Source organism: Rhinopithecus bieti, unplaced genomic scaffold (genome assembly GCF_001698545.2).
Source record: "Rhinopithecus bieti isolate Rb0 unplaced genomic scaffold, ASM169854v2 scaffold_3527, whole genome shotgun sequence".
NCBI classification, from domain to species: Eukaryota; Metazoa; Chordata; class Mammalia; order Primates; family Cercopithecidae; genus Rhinopithecus; species Rhinopithecus bieti.
The window spans coordinates 432,262-458,875 of NW_016804488.1; the positions used below are offsets into that span (position 1 = coordinate 432,262).

General features: G+C 38.6%; 1 protein-coding gene across 1 annotated transcript in view; it reads right to left on the bottom strand.

Moving 5' to 3' along the window:
• Positions 1-26,614, bottom strand: part of SUN3 (Sad1 and UNC84 domain containing 3) — a 46,805-nt gene that overhangs the window by 19,221 nt on the left and 970 nt on the right. The window contains 5 exon segments of the mRNA XM_017868554.1: positions 4,060-4,144; positions 5,351-5,528; positions 6,880-6,923; positions 15,377-15,480; positions 23,814-23,875. Coding sequence (XP_017724043.1) covers positions 4,060-4,144; positions 5,351-5,528; positions 6,880-6,923; positions 15,377-15,480; positions 23,814-23,875 — 473 coding nt within the window.

The window sequence follows — 26,614 nt, forward strand, 5'->3', positions numbered from 1 at the left end:
TTACATTCCTCTGGATATCCCAGTAATGAGTCTGATGGTTCGAATGGTATTTTTGTCTTTAGGTCTTTGAGGAATCACCACACTGTCTTTCGCAGTGGTTGAAAGAATTTACACTCCCACCAACAGTGTATAACCATTCCTTTTCTCCACAACCTTGCCAGTATCTGTTAGTTTTAACTTTTTTATAATAGCCATTCTGACTGGTGTGAGATGTTATCTCATTGCAGTTTTGATTTGCATTTCTCTTTTTTTTTTTTTTTTTTTTTTTGAGACGGAGTCTCGCTCTGCCGCCCAGGCTGGAGTGCAGTGGCCGGATCTCAGCTCACTGCAAGCTCCGCCTCCCGGGTTTACGCCATTCTCCCGCCTCAGCCTCCCGAGTAACTGGGACTACAGGCGCCCGCCACCTCGCCCGGCTAGTTTTTTTTTTTGTATTTTTTTTAGTAGAGACGGGGTTTCACCGTGTTAGCCAGGATGGTCTCGATCTCCTGACCTCGTGATCCGCCCATCTCGGCCTCCCAAAGTGCTGGGATTACAGGCTTGAGCCACCGCGCCCGGCCTGCATTTCTCTTATGTTGAGATTTTTTTCAAATGATTTTTGGCCATATGCGGGTCTTCTTTTGCAGTGTCTGTTCATGTCCTTTGCCCACTTTTTAATGGGGTTGTTTTGTTTTCTTGTAAATTTGTGCAAGTTTCTTATAAATGCTGGATATTAGACTATTGTTGGATACAGAGTTTGCAAAAATTTCCTTCCATTCTGTAGGTTGTCTGTTTACTCCGCTGATAGTTTCTTTTTCTGTGCAGAGCTCTTTAGTTTAATTAAACCCCATTTGCCAATTCTTACTTTTGTTGCAATTGCTTTTGATGTCTTTGTCATGATATCTTTGCCCATGCCTATGTCCTGAATGGTACATACAACTTTCAGGCTGAGACTATGGGGTTTTCTAGATATAGGATTATGTTGTCTGCAAACAGGTATAGTTTGACTCCCTCTCTTCCTATTTGGATGTGCTTTATTTCTTTCTCTTCCCTAATTGCCCTGGCCAGGACTTCTAATACTGTGTTGAATAGGAGTGACTTCATAGGCAATACCTAGGTTGTCTTCCAGGGTTTTTTATTTATTTTATTTTTTATTTTATTTTGTAGTTTTGGCTTTTACATTTAAGTCTATGTTCCATTTTCAGTTATTTTTTATTTTGGTATATGGAAGGGGTCCAATTTCAGTCTTCTGCATATGGCTAGCCAGTTATTCCAGTACCATTTATTGAATAGGAATACTTTCTGCCATGTTTGTTTTTGTCAGATTGGTAGAAGATTAGATAGTTGTGTGTGGCCTTATTTCTGGGTTCTCTACTCTGTTCCATTGGTATGTGTGTCTGTTTTTGTGTCAGTACCATGCTGTTTTGGTTACTGTAGCTCTGTAGTATAGTTTGAAGTTGGGTAATGTGATGCCTCCAGCTTTGTTCTTTTTGCTTAGGATAGCCCTTGCTATTTTTGGTTTCATATGAATTTTAAAATAGTTTTATCTAGTTATGTGAAGAATGTCAATGGTAGTTTAATAAGTATAGCATTGAATCTATAAATTGCTTTCGGCAGTATGGCCATTTTAATGATATTGATTCTTTCTATCCATGAGCATGAGATGTTTTTCCATTTGTTTGTATCATCTCTGATTTCTTTAAGCAATGGTTTGTAGTTCTCTTTGTAGAGATTTTTCACCTCCAAAATTATCTGTATTCCTAGGTATTTTATTCTTTTTGTGGCAATTGTGAATGGGAGTTCGTTACTGATTTGGTTCTTGGCTTGACTTTTGTTGGTGTATAGGAATGCTAGTGATTTTTGCACATTGATTTTGTATCCTGAAACTTGGCTGAAGTTGTTTATCAGCTTAAGAAGCTTTCGGGCTGAGACTATGGGGATTATGTTGTCTGCAAACAGGGATAGTTTGACTTCCTCTCTTCCTATTTGAATACCCTATATTTCTTTCTCTTGCCTGATTGCCCTGGCCAGGACTTCTAATACTGTGTTGAATAGGAGTGACTTCACTACTTTTTTTTCTCTATTTTGTTTTCTATTATTAAGCATATATAGTCAATTTTATTTTAGATATTGTATTTTTCAGTTCTAAAATTCCATCTAGTTCTTTTTATTCTCTTGGCTGAGAACAGGTGTCTTTTCATTCATTTCAAGTGTACTTAACTTTCACCTCATAAAGCATAATTATGCTAACTGCTTCAAGTCTTTGTGTGACAATTCCAACATCTGTATCATCATGGGGTTGGCATCTGTTGTCTTTTCCCTTGGTAGTTGGTCTTATTTCCCTAGGAGTTTGCATGCCAAGTAATTGTGATTTGTACCCTAGACATACTGAATATTATATCGTAAGACTCTGAGTCCCATAACAATCCACTAGGGAATGCTTTCATTTGCTTCATCAATCAGCCTAGAAATGTGAGTCCTCCCTCCTTTTATGGGTGGTGGTTCCAATCTCAATTCAGTCCTCAAAACCTTTGCTACAGGCCTGTCATGTCCATGTACCACTCAGGGGTTAGTCCAAGACTTGAGCCATAGTTTACATCGTTGCCAAATGCGCAAAGCCTCCACTTTGCTGCTTTGGGTCTGTTCCCATGAATGGGCAGCTGAGAGGTGAGGCCAGAAGCTGGCCACAAACCTGCAGGTGAGCAGGCATCTTCTTTGCAGCTTTGCCTTCCCAGGCTTTCTCCCCACCCTCTCTGGCCCATAGGACTACTTTATTCTGCGTCTTTGGCAAGAAAAATGGGGCCTCTCTCAGTTTTAGCTGCCCAACTTGCTGCCACGTTTGCAGCTCTGTAATTGCTGCCTGCCTCAGCCTACGCTGCAAGAGAAAAGAAAAGAAAAAAGGAAACTCCCACAGGGCTCACAGCTACAGTTTTTGGTTCCCCTCTTCCAACTGCCTGCTTTGTTTACTTTTCAGCCCACTCAGTTAGTTGCTTTTTGAATTTTGTCCAGATTTTTTTTTCATTGTAATCAGTTGGAAGGGACTTAACAGGCTTTTTCCATCTTGGCCAAAGCCAAAGCAGAACTGACATTTATTGCCACATCTATGGTTACAGAGAAGCCCGATTATCTCCTTCTTTTCCTCACTCTCCATGCGCTACTTGTGCACCTACATTCGTCATCATAGGCTTTTCAAAATGGAAGTTGTAATTACATCAATTGATGTAAATACATCAATACAAAGAAGAAAGCATTTAAAAAGTGTATCAGAATGCCAAGACCAAAAAAAATAAAAAATAAAAAATAAAAAATAAAGAACTATGGTCCCTCTCCCATCTTACCCCGACACTGATGCTTTAGGGAACCAGGTTCAGGAAAGTTCTGCCCTGTAACTCACTCTCTCAAAAAACACACACTCACAAGCCTGAGTAATCATGCTGTTCCAAATGCTCTCCAGTTCATGCAAGCTGGAAATTTATTTCCCTGGCATAAATTTGACTATCAATTGATTAAAATTAGCATTACTGTGTGTTTTATATTTCCTTTCTCCTTCTGTCCCTTTCTTCTTTCCTTCCACATTGTTCACTGAACATATATTGTTCATAGTCTATTATAGGCAGAGCATGGTAGAGAAGATTAAGGTTAATGATTCATAGCCTTAGCCCTTAAGAATTAATTTTAATTGAAATATATTAGGAACATTATATATAACCTTTAAACACTGTCATTTAATCCCTAATAATGCATTTAGATTGGTTATCATGGTCATTTTAGTATATAATAATGTAAAATGTCCTAATATTTTGTGCCTTTCACAACTTCATTGTGGCATCTTGGTTTTCTTGGTGGTTCTTTTAGATGCGTGTTAATGAAGTTGCACAGGCTTTGTTCCCTGGAACATTTGCACACAGAAAGCAATCAGTGACAACTATTTCTATTCTCTTCTTTATTATCTAAATTGATTAATTTCCCCCCTTTCAAGTTACCAGATAAACATGTTTTCCTCATAAACAGACGTAGAGGATAGAGACACTCCTGAAGCATTCTTTTTTTAAATGTTCCTCTTTTCACTTTTTCTGTACTCACCGGCCGACTTCAGAGCATAATCAGCCATCTGGACTTGGTCTTCTCTCAACTTTTTAAGTACATAATTGACCAAGTTTGACATTTCCTGTAGAAATTTTAGAAACAGTTTTCTGTTAACAATATCTGCCAACTGCTTGAGTTTTGACCATTCGTTTTATTGATTTGGACCTAATTTGCAAAATTAGAATAGCAGTGAGCACCCATCAGCTGCACTCTGAGCCAGGCACTGTGCATGAGTCATGGACTGACATCTTCACGGCTCCTGGAAGTGTCCCTCTCAGGGACACGATGTAAATAAAGCCAAGGTGTGTTCAGGGATTCCCACAAGGTCACGCAGCACGGTGGACCTAGGGTCACTTCTGAAGCCCTAACCACTGCATCACAGTGCCCTCCCGGTGAGGTGTGAGGTGAGGCTGTGCTGTGACCTACTGCGTTCCATCCCTCATTAGTGTCCTGTGGTTAGCAGTAAAGACTGAAAGACTTGAACATTCTAGAGTTACTTGGGAATCAAGGCAGTTTACACAGACTACATGATTACTTATATTAGACATTTTTCACCGACACTAATTAATACTGGGTTCTGAAGGATGCTGTCATTCTAAAAAACAAAAACAAACAAACAAACAAACCAACAAAACCATAAGCACCCTAAGCAGGCACAACAGTTCAAGTTCCAGCTGCTTAAATTTAACACCTTCACAGTGACAAGGATGAAATGGGGCCTAGCGGGCGGCAGGTGGTCTGTGTCAGATTGCTGCGTATTTCAAAAAGTAGACATTAGGGAAGAAAAAGAAAGTAGTAATGACAGCAGAAGAGAAAGAAGCAAAACAGAGCTCATGGTTTCCAACACAGTTTTGCCTGAATCTGATGCTGACTAGACTAAGTACATTAGCTACAAAGATGATGAATGCAAATCTTTTGCTATTTAAGGTATTTGTGTATACAGCTCAGAGACTGTTCTTTCTTTCTCTCTCTCTTTCTTTCTTTCTTTTGTTCTTTCGTTCTTTCGTTCTTTCTCTCTCTCTTTCTTTCTTTCTTTCTTTTTTACTGGAAAATAGAACAGTTATTTATTTTGGTGTGAAGTAAGTCATATGCAATAGAATGTCTTCTCTGTGACACAGCATTTATGAAACAGTGGGTTTCTGTACACGAACCAAATATCAGTCAACACTGGACTTCCCATTGGGAGAAGAAGTGGATGTGACACTGGAAGGACATACTCCCCGTCACTCTGGACATCGTCACTATCCACCACCCCATCCCGCCCAACACGCCTTGCCCCATCCAGGACCTCCGTGTGGTCCGGGTCCTCCACAGGGTCTCCATGGGTGTTCCAGCTGTGATTATTGTCCGTACCATCCTTCATATCTCTAAGCAATGCCTTCAGGACATCTATTTGTTCAATCAAAAGTAGAATTTTACGAAAATTGTTTTCCAGAGTCTGGCTTTCCTTCCTGTAAAGGGAGAACCTCAGCATGAGAGGAAGAAAGTGTAAAGCTCCTGTTATCAGCTGTGGCTGGGCTTCGGAGCCTGCCATGTGATGAGGTGCTTTATATTGTTGAAGATATACATTCTTGAGTGAGGGGAGAGCAGAGCACGCCCATTTCTCTAAAGCATCATGCTTCACTAAAAAACAAACAAACCCGAGGACATCCAGGGGTCACATGGCTGAGGGTGTCCTAGTGCTTGGCCGGGCTCTGCAGAGGGCAACAGGCAAGGCTCAATCAACCTGAGTGATATCACACAGGTGAATCCTAAATCCCACTGGTTCCCTCCTTCCGACTGGGAACACCTTGCATTTCCAGTGTAGTACAGAGCAGTGGCTTTTGAACTGTAGCCTGAGTTCAGTGGAAGTGCCTTGGGCAAGGGGTGCTGGAGGATCCAGCCAGTGGGCAGCGACTGGTTACCAGACTGACAGCCTGAGCATGCAAGATTTTACTTCCCAAGAATGGGTTTTCTGTGTTTACAGTTTGAAAATTACTAGTAGAGAGAAAAAGAAAATGTCAAGCGAATAGGTATTTCTTTATGCTGAAAAGTATAAACACTACTTATCTAGTATTTTCCCCATTTGTAAAACAATACATGCTTAAAATTGGGGAAAACCAAGCATTTAGAAGAAATAAACACTGTTAAATTTTAATGACTTTCTACCAGTTTTATTCCATACAAAAAATTAGTAACAAAATAGAAATAATATTTATAATTTTGTGTCTCCACTACACTTCCAAATGATTACACCTATTTTAAAATTATTTAAATGGCTTTATAATTCTTCATTTCATGAATATATTCCAATGTATTTAACCATTGGCCTATTTTTCTTATAGGGTTGTTTTCCATTTTTAATTATCATAAATAACATGGAAAGCACACCTCAGTGTGTATTTTGTTAAGGAATGCTCCATAGAAGTAGAAATATATAAAGGGGCAAGTAATTTTCTAAAGTACTAAAAATGTTACTGTTTTAAATTATGTAGATGCACAAGTGAGAGAAGGCAACTTTAATTGGGTTGTTTCCTTCTTCTGAGAAATCTAAATGTACTATTTTTAATACTAAACACAGCAGGAGTAGATTAATTCACCTCTAACCCTTTAATCTTTTCTATCTTCTTTTTTTTCTTTTCTTCCTCCTTTCTGTCCATCTGCATATATACATAGAGAAATGCTAGGAATGATGTCATTAACTATTAATAATAGTTATTTCTGGGAATGAAATTTTGAGTTATTTCAGGGAGTAACTTTTCTTTCTTATACTTTTTTGTACAAAACATTTCAGTATTTGAAACCACACCAAAAGAGATACATAGCAAAAAATCTCACTCACTTTAAAATTCCAGTTGCTCTTTAGGCATACGAAGTCTGGCCTGAAAACAACAGAAAAAGATAAATCATTCTGAGTTCTGCTTATTCAAGTAGAGTTTTTTGTTTGTTTGTTTGTTTTCTCAGAAAAGGAAAATAAATAGCATGTTGACTCCTGATATATAGATGTCCTGGCTGGAACTCAGGAGCGTCCTCTGAGTGGCCCGCCTCTTTCCCAGCCTCATCTGTACATCATGAATATATTTGAAGGAGATGAGGTAATGCAAATCTATTTAATGAGTGACATTCAACAGGAGCTCTTGGATGGGCACATCATTTCCTGTTTCTCAAGACTGTAAAGGCCTGAACACAGTCTGATGGGGAGGAGAAAGGGAGGTTGGAAGAGGAAAAAATAGAGGGAGGAGGAAGAGAGGGAAGGGAAGACAAAGGCGAGAGGCGCCCCTGGTGAATGTGGAAAAACCCAAGGAGCACATGGCGACATTAGAGGGCATGCTGAGCTCTTTGGGCTTGTCCCTGAACAAGGAGGGAGACTCCCATTTACAAATAAGAAAGGGATGTGATTACTTTTGGGCTAGATTGGCCATCACAATCAGAAAACTGCAAAAATGTATCTAACATTGGTGACATGTGTGATATAGATAGTCTTTGGGTGGATGGTCTTGGTGGTTACCAAACTAAGACAAGAAACCAGGAAAAGGTAAAATTACTGTTTGGACACAACGTTTGCCTTCAGAGGACTTTCTTCTGTGGAGGCGGTCAGTGAAAACATAAACACTGGAGAGATAGAGGATGCCAGAATGCAGGCAGCACTCTGGTCTGCAGTACCGGGCTACTGGGCTGCTGGTTCCTCACCTGGAATGGGGGAATGGCCTAGCCGCCTCTTCCTGTCACTGAGAAGACCTTGGGCCTGGGTGGCCAGCACCTCTATGTCCCTTAGCTCATCCTGCTGTGTGTCTTCCAGGCCCTGCCACAGATGACGGTGGTTGGTCAGGTGCTCACATTTTTCTTTTGAGAGGGACGTCTTGCTCTGTCGCCCAAGCTGGAGTGCAGGGGCGCCATCTCGGCTCACTGCAAGCTCCGCCTCCCGGGTTCACACCATTCTCCTGCCTCAGCCTCCTGAGTAGCTGGGACTACAGGCGCCCACCACCATGCCCGGCTAATTTTTTTGTATTTTTAGTAGAGACAGAGTTTCACCGTGTTAGCCAGGATGATCTCGATCTCCTGACCTCGTGATCCGCCGGCCTTGGCCTCCCAAAGTGCTGGGATTACAGGCCTGAGCCACCGCAGCCGGCTAAGGGTGCTCACATTTCAAATGCTCTACAAGTCATTAGCCTGGGAGCCTCCAAAGCCCTGCACTCTCTTCCCATCTGTCTTTACCCAGCATGAGACACACACACACAAACACACATACTCCACATACACACACTCATACACATATATGCCCATGCTCATATGCACACATGCACAGCCTCTATTCCAAAATGGGATGGTTGGAGAAGATCAATAATATTACCAACAGAGAAAGGAGGGCAAAAGAGAGCACCTTGGGGCACCAATCTTGAAGGGCTCAGAAGCCAACTGAGTGGACAAGCTGGTGAGAAGGGGAGGACAAATGTGGAAGGGTGATCTCTTCCCCAGAGAATTCCAGGAAAAATAGTCAACAATGCCTATCAACAGATGGCTCCTGACATCCTTTCTTCATATCTGGAACTCCCCTACCCTGATATGTTTTACTCAAGTGATTTATCAATTAAGAGGCAGTATCTTTGACTACGTACCAAGAAAATAATGTAGATCAGAGTGGAGGAATGATAAGTGTGAAAACGAAGTCTGACCCAAGCAATCAATTCCCTTGGGTTTAAACTTAAATCTTGGAGGATTCCCACAGCAGTTTCCAGAATTTTGTCTCATCCACATACTCTCCCTGCCAGGCTGGGAAGCAGACACCTTTGCCTTTAATGATCACTTTCTTGTAGCAACAAAGCTCATACTTCAGGTGCCCAACAGATAACTCAAAGGGACCATATGAGTTTCCTGGGGCTCTTGACACACATGACCACAAACGAGGTGGCTTGAAACAATGGAAATTTATTCTGTTGCTGTTCCGGAGGTCAGAAGTGTGAGGTCAGCGTGTCTACATGTCCTCAGGGAGATTCTGTTTCTTGCCTTTTCTAACTTCTGGTGGTTCTGGGCACTCCTAGGCTTGTGGCTACATCGCTCCAGTCTCTGCCTCTGCCTTTACGTGGTCTCCGCTTCTCCTCTCTGTGTCTCTCTCCTCTGTAAAGTCTCCTAAAGAGATCCCTGTCATTGTATTTAGGACCCATCTGAGTAATCTAGGATGATTTGATATCAAGAACCTTAATTACATCTGCAAAGACCTTTTTCCCAAATAAAGGTCACGTTCCCAGGTTCTGGGGGTCAGGAGGTAGACATATCTTTTTGGGGATCACCTTTCAATCTCCTACAGTGACCATCAGTGTGTTATCTGGGAAATAATGCTCCATCTTTATTCAGTAATTAGCCTGCTTTTCTGTTTCAAAGACTGGCTTTTTATCAGTTTGCTCTGCCCAAAATGGTGCCACATACTGTAAATGTGTTGTATCTTGTATGGTGCTGTTGTGTCACGTGTGAGAATGGTGTCAGAATGGAATGTAGTGTGACACATGGAAAAATATTGCCTTACTTTTGTTCTGAGCAATTACACTTCTTATATGTTCTCCTCATCGTTTTGATTTTGACAAGGATGTGAATTTGGGAGCTTATCATTGGTAGATATTCTCACTTCCAGTTTTTCGCATTCTGTTTGAGCAAGTTCCCTGTCACTAGGAGCAGTGTTTTCAATTTGTTTCTTTTTTTCTGTTCTAGCCATAAAATAACATATAGAAAACACTCCTCAGTTAGTTTGCTGATAAATGAACTTGAGAGTTCCTTGAAAATAAAATTTTCACAATTTTAAAACATTTTTATTTTGCCTCATTCCCAAAAGCATTTCAGGCAAGTTCTACTATAGGAACATATATAGTATAGGAACATGTAGGACAAAACAGTGAGTGAGGAAGTCAAAGTGAAGATAAAATAAAGATTGGAAGAGTAAGGCAATGCAAGAAGGATGAGGTTGGAACCTACTCGTGCCTGAAATTCTTGAAAGTTATTAGCTGTGGGCTATAAATTTGTTTCAGAGCATCACAGCAACCAAATGGGCGGGAAAGGGGGCAGCAGGCCAATGACCAAAATTTACCACATCCACAATGTGGAAAAAGAAAATCAAAAGTGTTATAAAGGCTGCTTTGTGTATAGTTGATGATCTTTCTGCAACATTTCTGGCAATGAGATGGGGGTTCAGTGTCCTAGGAACCTTCCTAAAACATCCCTCCCTGTAGGCTGTTGGCCTCATGACAAAGCCTACCTCAGAGAAAGCCTCATCAGATGTGAAAATGTCCAAAGCACTCATTAAGAGGACACAGCCTCCAGGGATATTGTTTTCAGCAACAAAGCCCCTGTGCCCTATCCTAACCATGGATTAAGGTAGGGTCTGTCTGCATGTGCTGTCAATTTACAGCCTCCTGAGATATGAAAGCGTCAGGTAGAGGCTGGCAAAGAAATAGCCACGGGCAAAGCCCAGTTTTATTTGTTTTTTGTTTGTTTGTTTGTTTGTTTGTTTGTTTCCAGATAATGTTGACTGAGACCCAAAGCTTTATGCCTTGGAACATGGCTGTAGTAATTTGAACCAGGATAAATTCAATGATGTGTTAACAAATTTCTTACATAGTATTAAAATTTTTTTTCTCAGTGAAGTCCCATAAGATATCTAATTTTAAACCATATGACTTCAAGGTGAATCCTACAAACTATAGAGATTACAGACTATGTTGTGGGTAAATAACTAAGCTTGCTGCTTAATACAGGTTTTAAGATAGAAACCAATTAAATACTGGAGTAAGAAATTTGAAGTCATTTGTTTTGAACTCATGACTGTGATCACTATGGCTTGAATATCTATCTATGTTTCTTCCAAAATTCATGTTGAAACTTAATCTCCATTGTGGTGGTGTTAAGAGGTAGGGTATTTTGGGGAGTGATTAAGTCATGAAGGTACCAACCACGTGAATAGCATTAGTGCTTTTAATGAAAAGCTCAAAGGAATTAGCTTAGGCCCTTTTTGCCCTTCGACCTTCTGCCATGTGAAGACACAAGAAAGCTCTCATTAAACATAGAATGCTCATGCCTTGATCTTGGACTTCACAGCCTCTAGAACTGTGAGAAACACATTTCTGTTGTTTATAAGTTACCCAGTCTATGGCATTTTGTTATAACAGCACAAATGGATTAAGACTGTGCTGAAAGTGCCATGTGACAGTAAAATTTTGTTCTCAGTGTAGCAGTGAGCAAAGTCTTAATCTGAATGGCAGGCCCAGTCTCAACAAAATCTGGATCCTCAGGGAGGACTATTTCAGCTCTGGAATATGCAGTGGTGTGACCACAGGTTGCCTTCCTTCACTGTGCTGATCCAGCTTCCTAATCTAGAAATGGATTTAGTAATACCCTTACTGAAAGGTCATTTCGAGGATAAAGTGTAATATATATTTAGTGTTCTTAGGATCCCTTCTGATGCATAATTATTGCCATTATCCTGTTCTCCATGGTGGAATATGGGGCGATATATCCAGCTTTTTGAAAAGTAATATCAAATCATTAGGATTCAATATGAAAACAAAGTCACCTAAAAATTATAAATATTCTTTACTTGTTTTTCTTTTAAGAGTTTATCCTAAGTAGGTAATCAATGAGAGGCAAATTGATTAAGCCATAGGATGTTTATGTTTATAATATTTAAAAAATTAGAGACAATCCAATTGTTTAGAAATAAGTATTCATTGGAAATATTCATTGGAATATTTTACCATCCATTAAATGTCATTATAAAATAATATCTAAAGGCAAGGGGGCATATTTAAAATCTATTACTGGCTGAGTGCAGTGTTTCATGCCTGTAATCGCTTGAGCTCAGGAGATTGAGAAACAGCGTCTACTTCATGTAGCTTGGGATTTATAAAGAACTCACGTAGAAATAAGTTACAATCAGTCTCCAGTGATTTCTGACAGTGCTCTTGTCTATGTGAAAACCAGGTTAACACTGGTCAAAAATTAAATGATCGTAGCTCAACCTCAACCTCACGAAAAATACTGTCCTTAGAAACACGGCCATAGACATTTTATTTTATATTTTGAGACAGAGTCTTGCTTTATCACCCAGGCTGGAGTGCAGTGGCATAAGCACAGCTGACTGCAGCCTTAACCTCCCAGGCTCAAGTGCTCCTGCCACCTCAGCCTCCAGAGTAGCTAGGACTACAGGTATATGCCACCATGTCTGGCTGATTTTTTTGTTGCTCAGGCTGGTCTTGAACTCCTGGAGCCAAGTGATCTGCCCACCTCACGCACCCAAAGTGCTGGGATTACAGGAATGAGCCACCATGTTGGGCTGGCTAGACATTTTTAAAGGGTTGAATTTGCTGTTGAGTATGCTGGTTAGTCTAAAATCAAAAGGTAGAAGGGTAGGATGCCTTTTAAAAATGTGATTAGTCTCAGATAATTTATTTATTTATTTGTTAATGTATATATTTATTAAGCCTCCATTTACCTGGGGACTCTTCTAGGCTCTAGATAAGCTCCTTGATCATTACATTTTAGTTAAAAGGGGAGAATGCAAAAAGAGAGTTGGTAAAGAAATCGATGAGTGTCTAAGATAAAGCAGGGGTAAAACTAGGATGCATCTACACCTGGATATTGTCACGGGTGGTTTGGGTGGTCACAGAAGCCTGTCTGATGAGGAGACATTTGAGCTAGCTGGAATTTCAGAAAGAAACCATCCCTGCAAAGATCTGCAGCAGAAGACTATGGGCAAAGGGGCACCCGATATTCAGGCACTAACAGAACCTGCCAGATAAACTTATGAGTGTATTAGTCAGGATTCTCCAGAGAAACGGAACCAAGCCAATGTATATATATAGGGAGATTTATTTTGAGAAATTGGCTCAAGGGGCTAAGTCTGAAGTTTTCAGGGCAGGCTGGCAGGCTGGAGAACCAGGGAAGAGTTGATGTTGCATCTCAAGTCTGAAGGCTATTTGGAGACAACATTTCTTCTTTCTTGGGGGATCTCATTCTCTATTCTGAAGACCTTAAAATGACTATAAGATGAACCCACACTGTAGAGGGTAGTCTTCTGTACTTAGTCTATAGATTTAGATGTTAATCACATCTAAAAAATACCTTCACTGAAATATCTAGACTGGTGTTTGACCAAACATCTGGGCACCATGGCCTAGTCAAACTGACACACAAAATTAACCATCACAATGAAGCTTAGGCACAAATTGGCAATAATTGGAGCCACCATTGACCACTCTGCATGCTCATCTCTGCTTTTCTGGTGATGACCTAACTATCCAGCTTCAGTTCCCATGGGCTTGGTCTTAGTCTTTGATGTGAGGACCTCGTGGAGTAGGAGCTATCTGAGCTGACTCTCTCTGTGGGGTTCCCAGGTGGCTGTGCTTTTGTCTAGGACTGGGGTCTCACAGATTCTCAACATATGCAGACTGAGTAGCACATTTGAGATAGGAGTTATCCCGGGCATCAACCTATGAACGTCCAGGGAGGCTTCCTCACTGGACTGGAATGCTATGGGCATCATACACGTGCAGTCTCCTCCCTTTAGGGACTTCACATGGCAAGACACGTTGAAATGAGGCAGTTGCTGGAGGAACTGGGAAGAAGAAGATTTCAGAGACCCTCAGCGAAAAGGGTATGAAGTATGAATCTGATCAGTCAGGCCCAAGGTCACTGACTGGGGTCACTGAAGTCACTATGGGTTAAAAGGTCAGCATACTGGTGGAGACAGGTCAACATGTCTGTCCATCTTCCCACAGAGCAGCAGGGACCTGGTCATAGCTTCTGCTGAAACCATCTTTGCAAAAATGATAACTGAGGGAATTATGACAGTGAAAGAGACAAGACCCATCCTACTCCATTGTGCTTCTAACCTTTAAGCTGTCCTTGTTCATTCCTGGGAGTAGTAGGCCAAACTCACTTTGGGAAGGAACTCAGTTCATGGTTTGACTCTGAAACAAAATTGATAATAATAACCCTTTCCTGAAAAGATCCCCTTCTTTCTTGGGGACCAATCTGCCTTTTTAGGACTAATAAATTCTCTACAAGATGAGAAATTACAGTTTAGGGGTCATGCAGCCCCTGGCTCCAGGAGTCTGAACCTCCCCAAATTGTTCCTGGGGATAACATCACTATTGTAAAACCTGAGATCAGTGCTTGAGATATTTTGCAGACCCTGCACTGGATGGATCAGCTGATACCACCCAGACCGGTAATGTGACTCAACCAGTTCTGCCAGCCCACCCAGGAACAGAAGACAGCAAGAAAACCTCACTTTGACCCTCTATGATTCCATCTCCAACCTGACCAATCAGCACTCCTCACTTCCGAAACCCCTACCTGCCAAATTATCTTTAAAAACTTTGATCCTCAAATGCTTGGTGAGACTAATTTGAGTAATAATAAAACTCTCGTCTCCTGCACAACTGACTCTGCATGAATTAATCTTTCTCTATTGCAATTCTCCTGTCTTGATAAATTGGCTCTGTCAAGGCAATGGGCAAGGTGAACCCTTTGGGTGGTTACACTGCCATCCTCCTCCCTCCAGTCTTCTGAGTTTCTGAGCATAGGATGGGCAAGTCTTATTCTGGAATGCTGGGGGTAGAGTGAATCAGAAAGAGGACATTTAATGACTGGCCTCAGTCTAAGCTGACTTAGATCTAACCAGCTTCAGGATAAAGGGAAGTGCCATACTCCTGTCTGGTGTCAGGCAGTGTCAGGCAGAAGTTGATGATAAAGATTTATTTGCCATTTTATTTGTGCTTAAGATTCTCTTGGGGAACTGTGGAGAATTTTTAGGATGTCATAGCTATAAAGCGATTGTCTTTGTCTGTTTTCTGCTGCTATAACAGAATACCACAGCCTGGGTAATTTATAAACAACAGAAGTTTGTTTGGCTTGCAGTTCTGGAGGCTTGGAAATCTGAGACCATGGCACTGGCATGTGGTGAAGATTCTGCCATGGCAGAAGGATGAAAGGACACAGGAACATGTAAGAGAGTGAAATGGGGCCAAACTCATCCTTTTATTAGGAGCCCACTCTTCAGTTGACTCTCACATTCCAATGATAATGGCATTAATTCAGAGCTCTTATGATCCAATCACTTTTTAAAGGTCCTACCTCTGAACACTGTTACAATGGCAATTAAATTTCGACATGAGGTTTGGCGGTCACAATCAAACCATAGAAACCACTTAATAGAATTCCATTTCCTACATTTACTTTATCAGATATTCTCATATAAAACAAAGATAACATATTGAAAGTTGAACTAGCCTTGTAGCATATTAAACTTCAAATGAGTGATATACAAAATGATTTAACAAAACATCACCTGATATTTATAAAGCCTTGAGCCATATTCTGCAATTATGGCATATAATTGTCTGGATTTCTGAGGAACCTCTGTTTCTTTAAGCCACTGATGACTTAGGAGTCCTGTTAAAGAAAAGACAAACTCTGATTAAAGAGTTTCTCTGGAAACATAAAATATTTTACATGTATTCATAAGAATTTCCCTAAACATGAAGAATATATATACTCTTAAGAATATCAGATCCTTGGGTGACATCATGGAAAATGGTGGAATAGTACACACAAAAAATCAAGCCTCCATATAAACAGTATAGCTGGTAAAGATTGACAGAATCAAATTTTTTAGAACTCTGGAATCTAATCCAAAACCTACAGCAGCCAGATAACTAAGGATAGGAGGGCTAGTTTCTAGAAACAGATCATGTGGCATTTTTGTTTACCTGACTACCATCTTCCATTTCCCAACCTGGTGGTGGCAGCTATAGGGACAGCATTTCACATCCCTTATTATAGACCTTGTTCTTAAAATACCATGGCAATGTTTTTTGACCCATCTAGTGGTTCCCTGAGGGGCTGGCACAGAAACTGACCTGTGTTTATTCCACTCCCATAGCTTTCTAGGAAGTGGCAATATCTATTGAAAGACTTCAAAGACACACTGCCCAAGCCCAACTGGGACAAAAGACAGTAGATGATGGAAGTGGCAGACAGACCCAAAGGCCCATGAATAAAGAGGCAGTCTCTTGCTGGAAAAAGGGCTCAGAAGGACTGCTGCATCATATATTAGGAAAGAGAGAATGTAATGTACATTTCTAGGACTGGATACATGTTCATAAATGACCTCAAGAAGATATTGGGTTGCACCTCTGGTGGATCTGTAGATTGTGTATAAGCAGGAGGTGAAGGCTAAGGCAGAGTTGTAAGTGGCCTGGCTTAGTCTCGAAGGAGTGTCCCAGCTTAGAGCCAAGCTGCAAAGACTGAGAGAGTAATCCTCTCTGTCTCTGTTTCTCTCTCTCTCTCTGGATTCAGGAATTCAAGGAAATATGTGTTAAATCAGTGGCTAACCACTGAGATAGTGGAATAGTAAACATATATGACAAGAAATACAGTCTTAAAAATAGTTTTGGGAGGCCAAGGTGGGCGGATCATGAAATCAAGAGATTGAGATCATTCTGGCCAACATGGTGAAACCCTGTCTCTACTAAAAGTACAAAAATTAGCTGGGCTTGGTGGCACTTGCCTGTAGTCCCAGCTACTCGGGAGACTGAGACAGGAGAATTGGTTGAACCTGGGAGGTGGAGGTTGCAGTGAGCCGAAATCACGCCACTGCACTCCAGCCTGGTGACAGAGCAAGACTCTGTCTCAAAAAAAAAAAATTTTTTTTGAAAATGTTACTAAACAAACAAGTGATTGCAGCCCTCAACATGCAACAGCAGGCAAACCCTGGGGAATAGGAAAATCTGATTTCTAGAGCTGTTAATTATAATATTAAAATGTTCAATTTACAAAATCACATGGCATACAATAAAACAGGAAAGTATGGCCCATTCAAAAGGAGAAAATGGCAGAAACCATCCCTGAGGAATCTGACATTGGAATTACGAGACAAAAACTTTAAATCAGCTATTCTACACATGTTCAAAAACTAAAGGAAACCATGGACAAAGAACTAAAGGAAACCAGGAAGATTATGTATGAATAAAATGAGGATATTGATAAAAATAAATTATGAAAGAAACCAAATATAAATTCTGAAGCTGAAAGAGGAGTAACTAAAACGAAGAACTTACTAGAAGGGCTCAACGGTCGATTGAAGCAGGCAAATGAAAGAATCAGTTAACTTAAAGATAGAGCTATTCAAATTATTGAGTCTGTGAACAGAAAGAAAAAAGTGAAAAAGTGAACAGAACCCAAGAGACCTATCAGACACCATGAAGTGGATCAACATATGTATTGTGCATGTGTTGAAACAGGAGAGAGAGAGAGAGAGAGAGAAAGGGGCAGAAAGAATATTTGAAGAAATAAACAAAACCTATGGGATACACCAAAAAACGTACTAGGAGGGAATATTATAGTTCTAAGTGCCTATATTGAAAAAGAGGAAAAACATACTATAAATGACCTAATGATGTACCTTAAATAACTAGAAAAGCAAGAGCAAACTAAACCCAAAATGAGCAGAAGAAAAGAAATAATAAAGATAAGATCAGAAATAAATAAAATTGAAATGAAGTAAACAATACAAAAGATCAATGGGACAAAGGTTTTTAGAAAAATTAAATGAAATTGGCAAACTTTTAACCAGATTAAAGAAAAAAAAAAAAAAGAGAAGATACAAATGAAATTAGAAATAATAAAGGAGACATTAAAACTGGTACTGCACGAATTTAAAGGATGATTACTAGCTACTATGAACAACTGTATGCCAATAAATTGGAAAATCTAGAAGAAACGGACAAATTACTAGACACATACAATCTACCAAGATTGAACCAGAAAGAAATTCAAAACCTGAACAGACCAATAAAAAGTAATGAGATCAAAGCCATAATAAAAAATCTCCCAGTAAAGAAAAGCCCAGGACCCCATGGCTTCACTGCTGAATTCTATCACACACTTAAAGAAGAGCTAATACCAATCTTATGCAAACTATTCTGAAAAAGAGAGGAGGAGGGAATACTTCTAAACTCATTCTACAATGCCAGTTATTACCCTGATATGAAAACCAGACAAAGACACATCAAAAAAAAAAAAAAAAAAAAAAAAAAAAAAAAAAAAAGAAGAAGAAAAGAAAAGAAAACTACAGGCCAATATCTCTGATGAATATTGATGCAAAAGCCCTTAACAAAATACCAGCAAACTGAATTCCATAGTACATTAGAAAGATCATCCATCATGACCAAGTGGGATTTATCCCTGGGATGCAGAATGGTTCAACATATGCAAATCAATCAGTGTGATACACCATATCAATAGAATGAAGGATAAAAACCATATAATGGTTTTCAACTGATGCTGAAAAAGCATTTGGATAAAATTCAACATCTCTCCATGACAAAAACCACAAAAAAATGGGTAAATTATTCTTGCTTGCTGATGATATGATCTTATATTAGGAAAAAACCTAAAGACTCCACAAAAAAACTATTAGAACTGATAAACAAATTCAGCAGTGTTGCAGGATACAAAGTCAATGTACAAAAATCAGTAGCATTTCTATATGTCAACAGTGAACAATCTGAAAAATTAATAAAGTAATCTCATTTATGATAGCCACAAATAAAATCAAATATCTAGGAATTAACCAAAGAAGTGAAAGATCTCTACAATGAAAACTACAAAACATTGATGAAAGAAATTGAAGAGATTTCTTCAATTTCAAAAAGTAGATAACTCATGTTCATGAATTAGAAGATCAATATTGCTAAATGTCCATACTATCCACAGCAATCTACATATTCAATGCAATCCTTATCAAAATATCAATGACATTCTTCACAGAAATAGAAAAAACAACCTACAATTTATACGGAACCACAAAAGACCCCAAATAGTTGAAGCTATTCTAGGCAAAAAGAAGAAAATTGGAGGAATCACATTACCTGACTTCAAATTATACTACAGAGCTTAGTAACCAAAACAGCATGGTACTGCCCTAAAAAGAGAGAGATAAGCTGATGAAACAGAATAGAGAACCCCTACAGAAAACTCATTTTCAACAAATGTGCCAAGAACACACACTGGGGAAAACATGATCTCTTCAATAAATGGTGCTGGGAAAACTAGATATTCATATGCAGAAGAATGGAACTAGACCCCTGTCTCCTGCCATATATAAGAATCAAATCAAAATGGATTAAAGGCTTAAATCTAAGACTTTAGACTATGAAACAACTATAAGAAACAACTATAAGGGGGAAAATCTCCAGGTTATTGGTCTGGGCAAAAATTTCTTGAGCAGTACCCCACAAGCACAGGCAACAAAAACAAAAATGGACAAATGAGATCACAGCTAAAAAGCTTCTGACAGCAAAGGATACAATCAACAAAGTGAAAAGACAACCCACAGAATGGGAGAAAATATTTACAAACTACCCATCTGACAAGGGATTAATAAGAAGAACATATACGGAGCTCAAACAACTCTATAGGGAAAAAAAACTGAATAATCTGATTTTAAAAAATGGGCCAAAGATACAAATAAACATCTCTCAAAAGAAGACACACAAATGGCAAACAGGCAAATGAAGAGGTGCCTGTTTCATTGATTGTCAGAGAAATGAAAATCAAAACTACAATGGGATGTTATCTCACCTCAGTTAAAATGGCTTATGTCCAAAAGACAGGCAATAACAAATGCTGGAGAGGATGTGGAGAGAAGAGAGCCCTCATACACTGTTGGTGGGAATGTAAGTTAGTACAACCACTGTACAGAATAGTCTGGAGAATCTTCAAAAAATGATAAACAGAGCTAACATATGATCCAGCAGTCCCACTGTTGGGAATATACCCAAAATAAAGGAAATCAGTATACCAAAGAGATATCTGCACTCCCTTTTGTTGCAGCATTGTTCACAATAGCTAAGATTTGGAAGCAACCTAAGTGTCCATCAGCAGATAAATGGATAAAGAAAATGTACATATTCATAATGGTGTACTACTCAGCCATAAAAAAGAATGAGATAATGTTATTTGCAACAACATGGATGGAATTGGAGATCATTATGTTCAGTGAAATAAGTCATGCACAGAAAGACAAATATCACATGTTCTCACTTATTTGTGGGAACTAAAATTTAAAACAATTAAACTCATGAACATAGAAAGTAAAATGATGATTACTAGAAGCTGGGGAAGGTAGTGTTGAAGATGGAGGAGGTGAGGATGGTTAATAGGTACGAAAAATAGAAAGAATAAATAAGACTACTATTTGACAGCACAATAGGTGATGACAGTAAAAAATTACTTAATTGTACATTTTAAAATAACTAAAAGATTGTAATTGGATTGTTTGCAACACAAAGGATAAATGCTTGAGGGGATGGATACCCCATTCTTCATGATATGATTATTTCACATTGCATGCCTGTATCAAAACATCTCATGTACCCCATAAGTATATATACTATGTACCCACAAAATTTAAAATTTATGAATTCTAAATAAGAAAATAATATTTAAATAAATAATAGCTGAAAAGTTCTAAATTTGATAAAAGCCATGAATCTACACATCCAAGAAGCTCAACAAATTTCAAGTAAGACAAACTTAAAAGACTCATGCTGAAACCTATTATAATCAAACTGTTGAAAGACAAAAACACAGAGAGAATCTTGAAAGCAGAAAGAGAGCAATGCCTTGTCATATAGAAGGAAGTCTTCATTGGATTATCACCTGATTTTTTTCTTCAGAAACCATGGAGGCCAGAAGAGAGTGGGATGACATATTTAAAGTGCCAAAAGAAAAAAAATTCTATATATGAGAAAACTATTCTCCCAACTGAAGAAAAAACTAACATATTCTAAGATAAATAAAAGCTCATGGTGTCTCTACCACTAGACCAACCCTTCAGGAAATGCTAAAGGGATTCCTTCAGGCTGTAGTGAAAGGATATAGAGAGTAACTCAATGCCACATGGAGCAATCAAAATCTCCAGTAAAGGTAATAGAGAGGTAAATATGAAACCAGTATTATTGTTTTGGGTTTGTAACTTCTTTTTTTATTTCCTACATAATTTAAAAGACAAATTTATAAAGCATAATTATACATCCATGCTTATGGGTACCCAATGGGTAAAGATGTAATTTCTGACAACATAAAGAGGAGTAAATCCCAGTGAATACAGATCATAAGGAGGAAAAAAAAAAAGAGGAGTAGAGCTGAATAGGAGCAGAGTATTTGTATTCTATTAAAGTTAATTTGGTATAAATTTAAACTATATTGTTATAAATGTAGGGTCTTAGTTGAAATCCCCATGGTAACCACTAAGAAAATTTCTAAAAAAATATATAAAATGAAACAGAACAGAATCAAAACAGTACACTACAACAAAGCAATTAAACACAAAAGAAGGCAGTAAAGAAGGAAATGAAGAATAAAAAAGATATAAGGTATAGATTTTCTAAAAAATAGAAAAATGGCAGAAGTAAGTCATTCCTTATTAGTAATTAATGTAAATGAAAATCGATTAAACTTTCCAATCAAAAGGCAGAGGCTGGCAGAATGAATTTAAAAACATGATTCAACTATATGCTGCTTACAAGAGATTTACTTTAGAATCAAAACTGAAATTTATAAAACATGGCTGAAAGAAATAGAGAAAACCTAAATAAATGGAAGGACAACTTGTGTTCATGAATTGGAAGATTTACTATTGCTAAGATGGCAAAACTACCTAAAGCTGTCCATAGATTCCAAGTAATCTTTATCAAAATCCCAACAGCATGATACTGGATAATGATAGACATATAGACTAATGGGCTAGAATATCCAGAAATAAACTCACTCAACTATAGCCAATTCAGTTTTTGGAAAGGAGGACAAGGCATTCAAAGATCCCTATAGAGAAAGAGTAATATTTTTAGCAAATGGTCCTGGCACAACAGACTTCCACATGCCAAAAAATGAAGTTGGATCCCTTGCATCATATACAAAAATGAACTCAAAATGGGTCAATTACCTAAATATTAGAAGAGCTAAAACCACAAAACTCTTTAAAAAAGATTTAGCAATGGGTTCTTCGATATGACACCCTTAAAATTACAAACCTTTGTGTATCAAAGGACAGTATAAAGAAAGTGCAAAGACAACCCAGAATGAAAGAAATATTTTCAAGTGATATATCTGAGAAGGGTTTGGTATCTAGAATACATAAAAAACTCTTCCAACTCAACAACAAAAGGACAAACAACTTAATCAAAAATGAGCAAAAGACTTTAATGGACATTTCTCCAAGGAACACATACAAACGGTCAATAAGCACATAAAAAGATGCTTGACATCATTAGTCATTAGAGAAATCAAACCATGATGAAACGTGACTTTTCATCCACCAGGATGGCTGTAATGAAAAAAAAAAAAAGGAAAAAAAAATGTTAGTGGAAATCTAGAGAAACTGGACTTCTTGTTTTTAATCCATTTGTGTTGCTGTAAAGGAATATCTGAGGTTGGGCAATTTATAAAGAAAAGAGGTTTATTTGGCTCACAGTTCTATAGGCTGTACAAGAAGCATGGCACCAGCATCTACAGCTGGTGAGGGTCTCTGGCTGCTTCCACTCATAGTGGAAAGCAAAAAGGAGCCCGCATGTGCAGAGACCACATGGTGAGAGAGGGAGCAAGAGAGAGTTGGGAGAAGTCAGGTTCTTTTTAACAATTAGCTCCCACAAGAACTAATAGAGTGACAACTCATTACGGAAAGGATAGAACCAAGTGATTCATGAGGAATCTGTCCCCATGACCCAAATGCCTTCCATTAGGCCCCCATCTGCAACATTGGGTGTCAAATTTCAACATGAGATTTGGGAGGACAGATATCCAAACTATAGCACTCCTCCTACACTGCTTGTGGGAATGTAAAATAGTGCAGCCATTGAGGAAAACAGTCTGGTGGTTCCTCCCCAGAAATCTCATTCCTAGGTATATACTTGAAAGAATTGAGAACAGATGTTCAAATAAGCACACATACACACTTATGCACAGCATCACTATTCGCAATAGCCAAAACATAAAAGCACTCTAAATGTCCATGAGTAGGTAAATGGATAAACAAAATGTGGTATATACATACAACGAAATATTATTTAGCTACAAAAAGGAATGAAGAACATGCTAGGATATGGATGAACCTTAAAAACATTATGCTAAGTGAAAGAAGTCAGATAAGAAAGATCACATGCTATATGATCTTTTTTATAACAATAACTGGGTTGAAACTTTGATTTTAATGGGAGATCCATGCCTTAAGTTGTCAATATATTAAAGAACAATTTTCCAGTGTGCTGGGGGTTGTGGATTGTGATATTTCCCAATATGAAACTACACACTGCACATTCTGCAATAATTTTTGGGGGAACTGTGTGATGAGCAAGAGTTTCTGGTTGTCAAAACCTCCCAAATGCAGTCACTTAAATTTAGAAAAGGTAAAATGTATAATGTGTTTGCAATAAATATATTAGAAATCCTTAACTTTAAAGCAACATATATGACTGCAAAATTTGCAAAAAGCAAACCACAATTCTAAAAGAAAAAAGTCCTTTCTAAATTTTCTATTTAAAAGCCAATATTACCTTTACAATCAGAAATAAAAAACAAACAAAAAAGCTTTGATAATGTGCAGGTCACCTCCAGCACTTTCCGTGGCATTTATTTACAAATATGAGTCATTCTGTTGAGATCTCTCTCACCAGGCAGACAGATAGAGAAATGGTTTTTAAGGATCATTACTTAGGAAGACTTACCTACAAGAAGAAAAATCAATGTAAACATTGTACTTAGAATAATCTTCCATGATCGAGTTACCCTAAAAGAATAAAACAATGATTAGAAAAGAATTTAACAACATCATGCATTTAACTTGGACTTTAGCCACAACTCCCAAGTCAACAAACTTACTTATTCTCATTCTTGCTTAATCTAGGGTGAGTCTATGAATTACTTTAATTTCCAATCCACTATTTTTTAAATCGAGAGATCATTTTCATGATGATACACACTTACCAGCATATATGTGAGCACATAGATTTAGTCATACCTCTCACTTTCACATATGCAATGCTTATGCTAGTATATGTCTATTTATATTCTTAAAATGCTTATAAGAAAAAAACAAAGGCAGTTTTCTAGAGGTCTCAAATGTAGAATTAGCTACGAAAAAAGAAAAAAAAGAAAAATCAGGCTCTAATTTTATGGAAATTTGGTATTAAGATAAAAAACTATGACAATTAACAAATATCTGATAAAATTCTTTGGAATCATCATGACCTTTTTTCCTACTCTGTGTTGAAGTATAGTATGCTATACAAATACGATTTATGCTCTTTTCTGTATAATTGTACAGCCCAGTAATGCTTCACAGAAAGAACACATCCATGAAACCTCACCCAGGACTGGAAATTGAGCACACTCAGTTCCATGGACTGAATTGCACTCCACCTCCCAACACAAACACACACCACATGCACTTTCATTTGTTGAAGCCCTACCCTCATTGTTACTGTATTTAGAGATAGGGTCTTTAATTGCTAATTAAGGGTAAAAGAGGTTATCAGTGGGACTCTAAACTAGCAGGATTGTTGTCCTTAGAAGAGGTGGAAGAGAGACTAGAACTTTTTGCCTCTTTGTGCAGTCAGAAGAAAGGTCACATGGGGACACAGTGAGAAAGCAAACCAGGAAGAAAGCCCTCACCAGAGACCAAATTAGCTGGAATCTTGGACTTCCTAGCCTCCAAAACTGCGAGAAAATAAATTTCTATTGTTTCAGCCACCAAGTCTGTGGTATTTATTGTTGCAGCCCGAGCAGATAAATACGCCAAGCCCATTAGAAGCCCATCTTGTGCCCTCATCAACCCTATACCTCCCACCTCTGAAGGTACCTGCTCTCCTGAGCTCTATCCCCATTAAGTGGGTTTGCTGGGTTTGAACCACCTATAAATGGACCCATGCGGGTATGGGCCCTATCTGTCTGCCTCCTGTTCCCAGCCTTATGTCTGTGAGAGTCAACTGTGCTGTTGTGTATAGCTGTGGTTCATTCATTCTTATAACTGTATAGTATTTCATTGTGTGAATATACCATGTGGTTATCCATCCTAACATTGATGGGTGTTTGGGGCTATGATAAACAATGGAGTTATAAATATTACTACAAGCAATGCAGCTATGAACATTCTTGTACATGGTTTTTGATGAAGACAAATATGTATTTCATTTAAGTATATTCTCAGGCGAGGCATTGCTGGGTCATAGGATACATGCATAATCCGTTGCAGTAGATTTTGCTCAGTTTTACAAAGTGGTTGTAATGATAACCTTTTCACATCCAACCTTTTAAAAAGCCCTAAAGGGTGGATGGGGAGGGAAGCTAAAATGATCACATTAAACTAAGGTGAAAGTTGTAAACTTCTGGATAAAGTATTACAAGTTGGCAAACTAAAAATTTCTACTTAAAACATAAGAAAAATCACATTAAGATGGATCATTTGTTAACTGTATTCACTAGAGTGGGCCACCTAATTCTCCCAGAACATAATCTTTAAGTAGCTTATCTCCCCTACATAAAGCAGTCATACCTATTAGCCATCCAAGAGTGTGAGACAGTATGGAAAGCAACTAAGAAGAGAATTTTCTTAACTCTCTTCCCTCCAGCAAGTGTATTCTGAAACCTCTTCCTTTTAACTATTATTGGAGATGTGGAGAGCGGTAGGGGGTCCACTGTATAAAAAAGTTGTTCATAGGTCAATTATGGTCTATAAGAGCTCTTCTGGTGGGCTGCATTAAATGAATATTATCACATTACCATATTTACCAAAGATTAATTCCAGTGGTTTTTTTTTTTTTTTTTTCTACTAGAAAACTTGCTGCCAGGCTCTGCATTGCAAAATTCCTTCGGTGCCTTCGCCCAGCCAATGGGATTCTGCCATTTGGGGCAAGCATATTTTGTTATTACTGTGATTTTGAAATGCTGCTCTACTTGTACTAATAACTTTGTAGTATTCCTTTTATTTTTATTGGCAGTTTTGTTTCTGTGCAAGTGCTTCATTGTTACCAATAGGAAGGTTATTTCATCACCATTCATAATGCAGATGGCCACCACACCCAGCCAGGGCATGGACACGCATCTGCCTCTCTGCTTCAAGGGCCTAATTGTATCATATGTCAAACCCACTGAATAATACAAAGCCCCCAACCCCATATACTTACCACTTTTCTATGGCAAATCTGGATGTTTTGCTGTGTTTGCTTCAGTGCTTTTCTAATAAAGTTTTTGTTTTTCCAGCAGGCAGCGCATGGGCAGGGCATTTGTAAATAGGTTTAGGGTCTTTGGATTCCCTGCTATAATAATCCCCACATATGTTCTCACTAGAGGAAGCAGGGTGATTCACTCAAAATGTGCATCCTCTACCAGAGTCTTTAGTCAATTATCACCCAAGAATGTAATAAATGCCACTCTGTGCCCAGAGTCCTGAGCCCGGTGCTAAGCTCTGCCCCACCAAGACTATACAAGCTAGGCCAATGACAAAAAAAAAAAAAAAAAAAAAAAAAAA